Below are 14082 nucleotides of genomic sequence, written 5' to 3' on the forward strand. Positions count from 1 at the left end.
TCTTCAGGGGGAGAAATGGAGTGAAGATCAGTTCTTTGATTTCTCTATTGATGAATCTGCCATTGCATCATTTCCTGACCTATCATGTGCAAAAGATCACTTAAACTCAGGGGGAGATGCAAAAAAACAAAACAACTCAGAAATACTTGTTTACTCAAGAAAGCCAAACACAAAGAACAGGGAGAATCTCATACCTCAGGCACCAAGAGAGTTGGAACCGGTGATAGCTCCAGGCAACCATGAGTCCACGCCCAATCCCGATCAGGTAATAGATGGCCATGAGTTCCCTTCTGATAAGCCTATACCTGATGACATCAATTTACCCATTGCAGTCAGAAAACAAACTCGGTCATGTACTCAATATCCTTGGTCGAAATACATGTCTTATAAAAGTTTGTCTACAGAATATTGTGCTTTTACTTCTAACATTGACAAGATAAAAATTCCAAAGAATATCCATGAAGCCTTGGAGATTCCTAAATGGAGGGAAGCTATCATTAAGCAAATGTGGGCTCTGGAAGAGAATGGAACTTAAGACGTTATGAATTAGCCAGTAGGTTGTAAATGGGTCTTCATAGTGAAATATAGAGCTGATGGGACAGTTGAACGATATAAAGCCCGACTTGTTGCAAAAAGGTTTACACAGACCTATGGCATTTACTACATGGAGACATTTGCACTAGTGGCAAAATTGAATACAGTTCAGGTCCTCCTATCTTTGGCAGCCAACTTGGATTGGCCACTGCAGCAACTCGACATTAAGAATGTGTTTCTAAATGGCGAGTTAGAAGAAGAAGTCTATATGATGATACCTCCAGGTTTCAGTAAGAGAGGTGAAGAAAATAGGGTATGTTAACTCAAGAAGTCTCTGTATGGACTCAAGCAATTTCTTAGAGCATGGTTCGACAGATTTGCGAAAGTGATAAAGAGCCAAGGATATCGACAAGGGCAATTAGATCACACTATGTTCTTCCAATTGTCTAAAAGTGATAAGAAAACAATTCTGATAGTGTATGTTGATGATATAATTCTAACTGGAGATGATACAGTGGAGATGGAAAGATTGAAGAAAGTCCTAGCTGCTGAGTTTGAAGTTAAAGATTTGAGACAAATGCGATACTTCTTAGGAATGGAAGTTGCTAAATCAAAAAAGGGTATCAGTGTCTCTCAGCGAAAGTATATCCTTGATCTCCTAACCGAAATTGGCATGCTTCGATGCAAACCTAGTGGAACCCCCATTGAAGCAGTAAAGAGAGTTGAAGACTACGGAATATCAGTTGAAAAGGAGAGGTATCAAAGATTGGTTGGTAAACTCATCTATCACATACCAGACCCGACATTGCATTTGCAGTTAGTGTGGTAAGCCAACACACGCATTCACCCAAAAAGACTCATCTAGATGCCGTGTACAAGATCCTTAAATATCTCAAGGGCTCTCCGAGCAAAGGACTCTTCTTCAAGAAGTGTGAAAGTAAGGAAGTAGAAGTTTTCACAGATGTTGATTGGGCAGGATCAACAGAAGATAGAAGGTCTACCATCGGATATTGTACCTTTGTATGGGGAAATTGGTGACTTGGAGGAGTAAAAAACATAATGTAGTGGCTCGAAGTAGTGCTGAGGCTGAATTCAGGGCAGCTGTACAAGGGATATGTGAAGGACTGTGGTTATGGAAACTCTTGGAAGATTTATAGATTCCGGTGAAATTCCTTATCAAACTCTACTGTGACAACAAATCAACCATCAGTATCTCTCTCAATCCAGTTCAACATGACAGGACTAAGCATGTAGAAGTGAACGACATTTTATCAAAGAAAAGGTTGAAGAAGGAATCATTTGTATGACATATGTACCTACCAAGGAACAAACCGCAGACATCTTTACCAAAAGTTAGCTCGACAGAGTTTTGATGATTTCATGTGCAAGTTGGACATGATCAATATCTATGATCCAACTTGAGGGGGGGGGGGTGTAGAAATCCCGTGTATATTGGAGAGATTTCGTGTATGTTGGAGAGATTTAGGGGGTATTTATTGTATATTATTGAGTGAGATTCTTTTAGGAGATTGTTTCCATATTTAGAGTAGAGATTGTATTATAAGTAGTTGCTATTGGCTTGTACAAAATTATTCAAGAAATACAGAAATTCCATTCTGGTTTCACCTCTGTTGTGGGCAAAGAGATTCATCATTCAAGGAAAGATAGAGGCTCCGAAGGAGTCTTTAAGCTCCCATGGATCTTATACCAATTGGTCACTCAGTGTAGGATCAATAATAAAAAAAGAATAGAACAAAGAAGAATAGAGCAATAAACACACTGAGAGATATGTCATTAAACAAACAAGATACGAGAATAGAGGGGAAGATAAGAGTTATTACAAGAGACTGTTAGTTCTCCCTTGCTCCGCCTCTCTTCGAACTAGAACTCTTCTTATATAGAGGGGAGTAGGGGAATATGTTGTGGCATATGGTATGACATATTCTCTATTCTTAGGTTGCATGAGGACATTTATAATTTTAAGCATTCCCCTCGAGCATAGTTTGACAAATTTAGTGACATGATCTTTGCAATTGGCTTTATTGCTACTTTGATTATTTGTGTTTGTTCGCAAATGGAGATAAGTGTGGTACTTGTAGTAGTGTATGAGTGGGGTTGCAGATTTCAAGATATATTACAAATCAAGGATTTGGGTACTCTGTGTTACTTTCTTGGAATTGAGATCGTACAATGTAGGAAAGGGTTGAAATTGGGATGCTTTTTGTAGGATTTTGTAGTATCTCAAACACTTTGTGGGCAGAGGTTTGATATATAAATTTAATAAAAATTGTGATATCGTGAGATGCTCAGATGCAAATTCGGCAGGCTCTATTGATGATCAAAGGTTTAATACTTGATATTGTACATTGTGGGAAGTTAATTTTGTTACCTAGTGTAGCAAGAAACAAACTACTGAACAAAATATTGAGCTATGGGTCATATTGTGAGTGAGCTTATCTGGTTGAAGCCTCTTTTGTTAGAGGTGGGATCCTTGGTAAAGAAGTCAATAGATATGTTTTTGATAAACAAGCTGCCATATTGCTAGCAATCTAGCTTTTGGGCAAAATGGATTGTAGAAAGGACGATAGTGTGTGGGCGACTGAGGTGATTCACTCATTAAACTAGATTTGATAGGGTTGGTTACTGGATATCAGTTAGGTTAACAAAGATGGATGAGTTTTTGGAATTAGGGTTGGGATGGAATTGCAAGAGATTCTTTGTTTTTGTTCGTGAAGGGTATCGTGGTGGTTGATGAACTTTGCAAAAGAACTTCGATCAATGGTGGTAATAATGCATAAGTAAAATTCTCTTTTGGTGAAGGGCACTGATTCTTCCATAGTGCAATGAAGGAGATTGGTCATGTAGGAGGTTGTGATGTCTGAAAAAAATGTCCATTATTGTTTAAAATGTGTTGCAGTAATGTAGCATATACTAGGTGAGGATGGTGAAAAACTCTTGAGGGTTAGCTGAGGAGTGTAGAGGCCAGTAGGGTTTTGCATGAGGTAGGCCAAGTTGAAGATGGGGTGGCTTAGGCCTGGACTCTTCTCAATTATATTATTTCTGTGGGCCCTTTACTTAGCAAGATGGCTACTACTAGGTCTGGTGTTATTTTTTATAGAGAGTGGGCCAAAGATAGATAGTTGGGAAATGTTTTTACATGCATGCGATATAGTTTTAGTTTTGAGATTTGTTGAGCTATGCTAATTTCACCTGAAAATCTCAACTCATAGCCTGCCTGATCCATGAATAATTCTATAAACCTGGATGTAAATCTTGTGCCAATGATCGAACCTCAAGTACCTTTAGTTGGTTTGGATGAGTGAGATCTTATTTTTGATTACCTAAACCATAGCCCTAATTTCTTCATTTCTTCAGCCAAGGCATACTATGTGATCCTTTTCATATTTCTGTGGATTTGTTCCCTATTATCCAAAAATGGAAACTTATGTCCTCTGTCATTGTATATCCATGGTCTTAAATTTCCACGAAATTGTTGAAATTTCCGTCAAAATTTCTGATTTCCGTCACCCTCGAAATCAAAATGGCAATCGATTTCTATCTTGCATAATTTCTGTCGAAATCTCAACGAATCATCTGAAATTTATCGAAATCTCGAAATTTTAGCGAAACTTGTTGAAATTTTAACTATCTGATGAAAATTCGTTAGAATTCAAATGAGATATTTAGGAGTGAAGTGAAATTTCTATCTTAATTTATTTTATCGAAACAAAAGATTATTACAAGTGTTTTTAATAATATATGAAAAAATAAACTTACAGTAACATTTTATTTAACCATTCATGTCTAAATTATCATTATTTGTATAATAAAGAATATTTAAATGATTTATGAATTTCATCTGTATTAATTGAATATGTTTAATCTACATTATCTTACAAATATATTTGATACACATACTATTTTACAACTTTTCCACCTTATACAAAATATAGATGTATTTAATTTGTAATATATTAGTCCTAAAACTTATATTATTATTATGTGTGTTAACCATTTCTGAAGTTTTGCAAAGAATTCCATGCTTTACTACTAATTTCTATTATTTTTTCAAATCGAAATCAAAATTGACATCGAAATCGAAATTTCCATCGAAATTTCCGTACTTTTGGAGCTTCGAAATTTGAGTCGAAATCGAAATTTAAGACCTTGTGTATATCTTTTTGTATCTGCTAATTGCTGTTCTTGATTCTTTTGCATGTAGATAAGGAAGGAGGCACTCTGGGCTTGCTTTGCCATGGCACCCAATTTTGAAGCAATGATTACGGTCAGTTTATTTTAAAAAGATTTTAGTTACCTTTCTGTTTTTATATTTTGCTGAGTTGAAATTTAATTATTTGTCCTTTTTGGTTTAAATCAGCAACAAAGATTCAATTTTATTGACACAAAATCTAGGGTGCATGGTGTTTCTCACATCATCATATACCAATTTCTAAGGGAAGTTGTACTATGTGCTGTTCACTTCGCCTGCCAACCAACATGGAAATCTTAAATGGCCCAATGTCTTCACTTTGCTTGTGAATATCTTGGATGATCATTTCTATGCTCCAAGGACTCTGCATATTTCTATTTATATTTTCCACAATGATTTTACCATCACGTTCAACCTTCCAGAATTTTAAAATCTTACAAAAGACATGGGAGGTTATTAATATAGTGGGTATAAAAGGTCAATTATTAACTTGGTATTTGTCAATTTGTCTACATAATGCTCCTTTTTCTATTATCTTTTTCTTATACTTGAGCATGATTTTATTGAATTTCCATTTTGATAGAATAAGACTTAAGACAAATAATTTGATTCCTTTGTTGACTGTCTTGGGTTCTTTTCGTTTCTCCTTAGGGGATAGAAGGATTTGGGTTATGGACGCTTCTTGCCTTTTTTTGTGGAAGGTTCTTCACTCATTTATCTTCTACCCATCCATTTCTATTACATTCATTTATTTGGAAGACTATGATCCATTTTAGCATCAAGGCTTTTACTTGGACTTACATCCTCAGTGGAAGCAATACCAATGATTTGCTTTAGAGGAGAAAGCCAAATAAAGCTCCAAATCCATATGAGTATGTGCAGGATTTGCTTGCATTTGTTTATGCACTGTTTCTTTTTTGGAGGGGCATTTGTCATAAATTTTTCAGTATTTTTGGGGAGCAATGGTTTATGCTCTTTGGGAGAGTTTTTTTGTTGTGCAAGGCTTGGAGAAGAAGGCAAGGACGGCCCTCTAGAAGTGTGTTGTTTTTGCAGTAAGTTGGTTGTAAGACAGTGCTAGAATCTTCAAGGGCTCTAAAACACCTCTAAGTCTGGTTTGACATAGGGTGATTTTTCTTGCTTCACAGTGGTTTTCTGTCAATGTTGTTTTTTTTTTCTTGGATTATCTTTAAGTGGCATGCAGATGGATCCAAGAACTTTGCTTCATTAGTCTTGTAGTCTTTTTTGTTTTTAATATTTTTGTTCCTTTTCTTTATGTTTGCTTGGAGAATGACTTGTCCTTCTCTTACTAAGTTTGCTTGTTTATCCAAAAAAATTTGTTACTACCAAATATTTCATTAACATTCCATTTTTCCTAATAAAATAGGATTAGCTTTTTAACTTGTTCAATTACAGTTGTTTGGGTCACCTCATTTTACTTGAAGGACCCTTTTACCCATTTCCTTTTTCTTATAGGATGTTTGCGTTCCTCTATCACGCCTTGCAGAACTAATATCCAGATCCAAACTGTTAATAGATGCATCACCGTTGGTTGGGTATGCTTATTCTGGACAATCTGCATGCACTTGGGGATAAAAGTTTAGATTGAACAGTGTAATGTTTCTCTGAGACAAAGCAGTTAGTCTAATGCTGATTCTCATGGTGTGTGCTTTTCTTGTCTTTTGTAACAGCACAGTTGTTGCTCATGCTGGTGATGGAAACTTCCACACATTGATTCTATTTGATCCTAACCAAGAAGAACAACGGCAAGAAGCTGAGAGGCTAAATCATTTCATGGTCCATACTGCCTTGTCAATGGAAGGTAGATACTCTATTTTGGAGCTAGGAATGTAACCTGTTCAATTTGATTCGGTTTCAGCCATAATTGAAAACTGAACTGAATTAATCAGTTAAAAAAAAAAAAAACTATAATCAATACCAAACTGTTAGCTGATTAATTGTTTAGGAATTGACCAATGGTGTGCCAGTTTGGTTTAGTTTTTCTCTCTTTTTTTTTAATTGAATAATGAAATTCTATAGATTGTGGTTCGAAAAATTTAGTCTTCCAAAACAAAACTGAAGGTTAGGGCTCTTAGCACATAATCATGCAGGAGCCCAAGACCAAGAATGTTGTGGGAAAAGAGGGGGTTTAATGGAATTTATAGGAAGGGACACCCCCAATTTCACCCATTATCTATGTGTGACTTAATGATTTGTTTGGTACACAAGAATACAATGGAATGGATTTGGTCTTTATAATTATACATATTTGCTGTAAAAATTTTTATTTTGTTCTACTCTCTCTATTCTATTCTAATGTACCAGACATTGGATTAATAAATTTAGGTTAAGCACCTTCTTCTATTTTGTGATTTTGTCCTGCCAGCCAACAGATGCTTTGTCTTGCATCAGATCATATCATATTGGTATGGTCCTGCTCAAGCCATGGACATATGCTTTCAGAGTATTTGAAATGGGAGGTCATCCCTGTTAAGCTTTTAGGTAAAGTGGTAGTCTTACATGGTATCTGAGCCAAGTTGCCAGGAGGTCCTGGGTTCTAGTATTGTTGCCTGCTTTAATTGTTTGGTATTTAAAAAACTTATTGTTGTCCCTGTAATAAGTGTTATTATTGTTTTTTTCTCTCCACATGCTATCGGGCTGCACATGTGCTGGAGTGTTATATCTTGATTTATATTGTTGGCTCACAACCTAACAGCTTTAACTTTTAAGTAAAGTGATAATCCATTCCCCTTCCTCATTATGTTCAGCATCCCTCTCTTATTCTACTTGTTTTACATAATCCATTTGGTATTCTTAAATTAGTTCAAGTAATTCCAGAAAGATTAAGAATTTAAATTGGTTGATATTGTTTCAAATAATAAATAAAGACTACTAAATATTTATAATAAATATTGAATTCAATTTTTGGGTTGGTTTTCCCTTAAGATCAAAACTGAGACGGAAAATTGGATTTAAAATATATTAGATGCTGTAACCAAAAAAAAAACCAAAATGTAAAAAGGAATTGACTTCTGTCTGATTTTCAATTTTTTGGTAATTTCTTAGACTCCTATTTGGAGCACATTTTGGATCATGGGTAGGGCTCCAATCAAATGTTCACGGTAGGTTATGATTATCCTTCATCCCCAATCATGTGATCTGTGTTCCCTTTGAGGATTAAAGGTACCAGAGTAACTTTGCATTAATGCTGCAGAATTTTCAATTTCTATTGGCATCACCATGTTGATAGCACGCCATAATTATGGCCATTACATCCCATTGAGTGACACAGGCAATTGGCTTGTTTTGCCTTACGTTGGAGAGGAGCCTAACCATAGGATCATTAATTTCTCTTCTAGAACCAAACGTAACTTTAGGTTACCTAGTGGGACATAGCATACTGGGACATTGAATCACCTGTGGCTCTTATTACCGTTGCATGTTTACCTTGAAACAATAAATAATTGATAATTTCAATTTTTAAAAGCACTTGCCTGCATCAGTGTTTAATTTTCACAGCTGTTCTAATGATAAACAAATATGCAACAGTTTCCTATGTTCTCCAGCAGGCAGGCAGTTTGCTACACTCATTAGCTGTTAGAAACTCTTTTGGCCTGGCACACATGGTGGTAACACCTACATTTGGGACTAAAAATGTCTATGGCGCAATTTTTTTAACTGAAAATAAGATTTTGGTTTGTGTATCTTACTTTTATCTCTTAACTTTGTTTCTACTAAAAAGAAAAAAATAAAAAGAGAAAAAAGTTTGGATTTATCGCCTAATTGTTAATTTCTTTTTCTTTTTGCTTAGCATATGAGTTGTACTATTGAAAAATACGTAGTGATGAGAAAATTTTATAATGAGGTGGTTTATCCATTGTATTGTAGTAAAAAAATTCAGAAAGTTAGGCTAAGTATTACAATTCTATAGAATTTTTTAGAATGGTGCTGATTTTGTTTTCTGGATTTAAATTATTGAATAGCAGTAACACAGCTTTGCTTTCTATGATACTGATGGGCAGGAACGTGTACAGGAGAACATGGTGTGGGCACTGGGAAAATGAAGGTATTTCAATCATCTATATTTTTCACCTAATAATGTCTTTTTGTGTCGCATATACAGATGGACCTTCTATAATGCAGTGATTTATGGGCTCTGCATCATGACATTAATGGCACTCTTCTCAATAAGAGAAGAAAAAATATTAAAGAAAGAATGAAGGTAAAATATAAGAGGGGGCCGAAAGAAGTATAAGAGATTAAACACTTCTCCTATAACAGATAATAGCAACCAACTAGTAATCCATCCATGCTATCGGGCAATGCCCTTTAACAAATGGATGGCTTAAATTCATATTCATTATCTTATTTCAAGCTATGCTAGGTCTATTCCCATCATTTAATATCACTAACGTTAACTAGCTGAATTTTCATTGGTACATTGTTTGGTCTATATTATAAGTGCCCAAACCATGTTATCCACCCCTCATCTATCTTTTGTTCTAGTGCTATGCTTAACTTACAGCAAAGGTGTTCGTTCCTGAATTTATGTTTTAGAGTTACACTACTAATCTCCCTTAGCATTCTCATTTTAATAGTTTTTACTTTTCAATATGTTGTTTCTTATACGTCTAAACTTCTTATCCATATGGCTTTGCTGGTCTTACACTCATCGTATAGAACTTTTAATTTCAAGGGTAGTGTACAATCATACAACACACTCGAAACCCTTATCCATTTTATACATTCTACTTTAATTCCATGTATTAATTTCTTGACCATCTAGTTTAATCTTTTCTTTGATATTTGTCATAACTTGACTAAAATTACACTTCATATATTATATCTCATTTCTACTTTAAAATCTCTAGACTCTAAAGCTTCCTCCCATAATCCTAACTTGAATTCTACTCCTCTAATTATTAATACAACATCATCCATAAACAATATACACCATGCAATCTTGGTTTAGATACTTTTTCATAAGTTGATCCATGACTAATGCAAAATGATAAGAACTCAAAGCATACACTTGCTACACATATATTATATTTGGAGAATCCATAGACTCTCCACTATTAGTGTTAGTCATTACTCTATTTATATTTTTAATGACGTTATATCATTACTTATTTTTATCTTTAATGACATTAATATAACTGCTACATTCTTTTATTTATTTTTTTATTGAACCCATTATAGCATAGCCCTTAGCTAGGTCAAGCATCTGTTTTTCCCTGAACTTTTCTATTAATATTGATATGATCTCTCATAATAGATGGGAAAGAATAAGAGCATCTCATAAAATCTAGCATTTCTTTCCTCCTAGATGCTCCAAATGACAACAAATATGATGAGTTGCAAAATATCTTGCACTCTTCATTTTGCTTGAAACCCAAGTACTTTATTCAGCAATCTCTTTTTTTTGGAAGCTAGACCAACCTGACTTTGGTCAACAACACTAAGTAATAAAATTGTGTAATTGCCCAATAACAGGATAATGTTAAAAAAGGGATGGGCATTAGTTTCATTATGTTTCCCTATGCATAATAGTTATGTAAGATAAATCATTTTGTGCCTTTTCTCCTATATATAATCATTAATGTTTAACCTATTGGAAGTTGTACACCATGCAAAAGCCTTTACTTTGATAAGAATACTAGCCTTCCTATCTTTTACAATTTACAAGGAAAGGCCAAGCACTTTGGAATTTGGCTAAGTGATTAGGCTTGCAAGTGAAATTTCTAGGACTATCAAGGCACCAAACCTTATCATTAGGAAAGGAACAAAGTTTTAGAACAAGTCATACTCAAAAGAACTAAATTTTTACTCTCTTTTTTACTTTTTTTTTTAATCATTGAGATTGCTTTAAAAAACAATCTCTAAGGGAGCTGAAATTTTCATGCTTTAGCACGAGCATAATTAGCTAATGGCATGAAAGGAGGCATGATGTTATGAGTCAAGCTTGTTGAGGGCATTATATTTGTCGTGACTACTTTTCTTCTACACATTGGGTGAATAATCGTCATGTAGGATCTATTCTTTGGGGGAGAGTAATGCCATCAGGAAAAAATGGGAGCATGGCTCCTCGGAAAAATGGGAGCATGGCTCCTCGGTTATATTAATGTTAACTTACGCTAGGGTACAAATTGCATATAAAGCTCTTTAGGCAAATGTCAATGTTCATCAATCTTATGAAATACACTCACTATTGGAAACATGTTTAGCCTATTTATTACCTTGCTAAAAGCACACTGCCTACAAAAGTGTGAAATTTTGAATTGCCTTGCTTCACAATTTATCGCTTAACTTGTGTTTACTTTCATTATTGCTTAGTACTTTCACTTAATTTGTATTAAACACTTGTGAATTTGTTAATGTGGAGAAAACCGTAGTTTATTTTTGCTTGATTAGTTAAGCTTGTATGCTAAAACTGGTACTGCACAATCTTTCACACGATGTGAAGTCTTTAGCCCATAGTAGTTGATACAAGAGCCTAGTTAATTGCTTCATAGTTTAGTTGCCTTCATGTGGTGGGATTGTGCGAAGCATTGATGGGAGAACCTTGCCATGCACTGACATGGAGAGGTTTGATGCATTAGAGATGTTAATCGAGATTGACAACCATATGGCCACAGAGGTGGCCTTACTTGCACAATGTGATGATTTATTGGAAGGATCCCAAAAACAACAAGGTTCACTTGATGCATTGTCGAATGACTTCCATGGTATAGCGGAAGTACTACAACACTAGATGGGTGAGCTTATTGGCAAAATGAGCTTGATGGTTTGTGCCTTAGGGAATGCCAATTTAGGTAGAATAGGGTGAGCAAGGTCTCAAAGCCAATAGCATTTGATCGTGTGATGCTAATGAGTTGGAGAACTTTTTATTTGACACAGACAATACTTTTGTGTGGTAGTATCCATTACTATATGTACTTGCATGGGGATGTTAAAAGGTGGTTGGCGTGCTAAGCACGATGAAATTCAGAATGGTCGCTATGTAGTATTTACATAGGTAGACTTGAAGGGAGAGTTCAAGGCTGAAGTCCTTTTTGAAAATGTTGAGTACCATGTTTGGCACAAATTGCGAGATTTGAAGCACATCGTGAAAATAAGAGATTATTTTAAACAATTCTATGCTTTGATATTGGATATTTAGGACATGTAAAAGACAAAATGTTCTATTTCCTTGAAGATTTGAAAAATGGGCAAGAGTTGAACTTCATCAAGGAAGGGTTTAGGATTTGCCTACTACATAGGCTGCCTTAGAAACCTTAACTAACTACGCTGGAGAGAATTCACCCATGCCTATGGAGAGTAGCTTGTCGGATGGAAACGATGAAAAGTCTTTTCAAGAAAAGCAAACCTAATGAGTGGAGAGGTTGACATTAAGGCATCACTTTAAAGGAAGCATCCTCATCTTGAGCTTCCAACACATTGATTGGTAAGGATATATTGTGTACTTATGTCGAGGTCCTCAAAGTTTAATGATTTGCTTGCAAGCTTTCATTGTGGGGAGCTCACAAGGACAGGATGATGAGGAAAGCCTGCTCATTGGTGCAAGTGGTTACTATGTTGGGGAGGCAGACGAAAAAGCCAAACATTCCCCAATCTAAGTGGTTAATGCTTGTGGATCTAGGGGTCAATAAGAAGAGCACCTGTATTGTACTGGATATCAGGGTACAGAAGAGCACCTGTATTGTACTGGATATCAGGGTACCTATAACTTTCTATCACAAGGTGAAGCACAAAGACTTGGGACACATGAAAGCAATTAATTCCGCAACCCAACCTATAGTATGAGTAACCAAGTAGGTGACTAGAACTTGGTCAATGGGTAGGACATGTAAATTTCCAATGTCATTCTAATGGATGATTTTTTAGCGATATTTAGAATGGATTTCGTATGGGAGATGAGAGCAATCCCAATATTGTTCGCTAGTTCCTTTGCTTGATGGATTATCACCCTTGCATACTGCAAGCTATAATAGTAAGGAGACGATAAGAAGTTCCTCTTTGTTCTGCAATTCAAGAAGGGATTGAGGAGCATCAACTTATCTTGCTTCGTTGGTGGTAGGTGAAGCTGTAAGATGAGCTCATGCCTATAGCTATCCAAGACATGTTAAAGAAGCAATAAGTTGTCACTTTGGATGAGATACTATATGTCACGCCCTGAACCTGCGGATGGGTCCCAAGTATGAATATAATAACCTAACCTCTCTCTGTATCATTTAAAACATACATGATACTATACTGAATGCGGGTCCGGCCCCATGGGGTACACGTAAACCCTATACACAATTACATACATGTCCATACACATCAAATATGCAGCGGAAATGTTCTTTCCATACATACATCATACCATGCCAGAGTCTATACATAATTGGAATATATGTTCCCAAAATACAGTACATACTTTAGGTGTCTACAAAAACCCAATACTGACAACCCAGTTACAAAATTCGTACTTACACAGGTACTGAACGTAGTTAACCGACACCCACGCTTTCGGACGCTAGGATGCTAGTTTCGGCTACTCGAAGGACCTGAAAAATATTTGTATATTCGGGGTGAGACACCTCTCAGTAAGGAAGAAAACATGTTATATCAATGTGTGGCATACAAGTGTTATTTCAACATAAAACATAACACGATACAGTTCCAGTATTTTCACAATTCAATTCCAGTACATACGATACCAAATATACGGTCAGTGTCGTCACACTAAAGCACATGATACCCTGCAATAACCAAAGCCTCACAATGATATCGTTGCTAGTACAGTGTGCACTCACACCCATCGGTGACCAGCCGGAACAAACTGGTGATATTTCACACTCTCGGATATAGAGTCGGACACTCTCGCCCACGGTAATTAGCCGAAACATGGCGGCAGCGTATGGTAATTAGCCGTCCCTAGCTACTTTACAAAACCTAGAATAATTTTGGAACTCATGTTCCTATACTCATCAGCGTACGGTAATTAGCTGCCTCTAGCTGTTTTACAAAACTTAGAACATTTTACATACAACAGTTTATTCCACACTTATTTGAGCATACACAAATCATATCATTTTCAATTCGAGAAATTCAGTTTAATACAAATACAGGTACTGTCATCTCAATACTACAGTTTTATACAAAATACGATTTCCTAATAGAAATAGAGATGATACTCGAAACCCCAATTTTCACAAAAACTGTAACCCGAAAATCCCGCATTTTCATAAGATAGATTTTCCCAAATAAGTAGCCAAAACATACATACGATCGTAAACTACAAGTTTACTGATTCCGATTTCAAAAATAACTAATATAAACAGAATCCCTTTACC

The 14082-nt window shown here is 35.7% G+C and overlaps 1 protein-coding gene across 3 annotated transcripts in view; it reads left to right on the plus strand.

The window, feature by feature from the left end:
- LOC131167121 (D-lactate dehydrogenase [cytochrome], mitochondrial) overlaps positions 1-14082 on the plus strand; it is a 147778-nt gene that overhangs the window by 122096 nt on the left and 11600 nt on the right. For all 3 annotated transcript variants that reach the window (XM_058125947.1, XM_058125961.1, XM_058125954.1), the window contains 4 exons: positions 4757-4819; positions 6218-6297; positions 6433-6563; positions 8764-8807. In XM_058125947.1, the coding sequence (XP_057981930.1) occupies positions 4757-4819; positions 6218-6297; positions 6433-6563; positions 8764-8807 (318 nt within the window). The remainder of the gene's footprint in view (positions 1-4756; positions 4820-6217; positions 6298-6432; positions 6564-8763; positions 8808-14082) is intronic.

The sequence above is a fragment of the Malania oleifera genome, chromosome 1, assembly GCF_029873635.1.
Source record: "Malania oleifera isolate guangnan ecotype guangnan chromosome 1, ASM2987363v1, whole genome shotgun sequence".
Lineage (NCBI taxonomy): Eukaryota > Viridiplantae > Streptophyta > Magnoliopsida > Santalales > Ximeniaceae > Malania > Malania oleifera.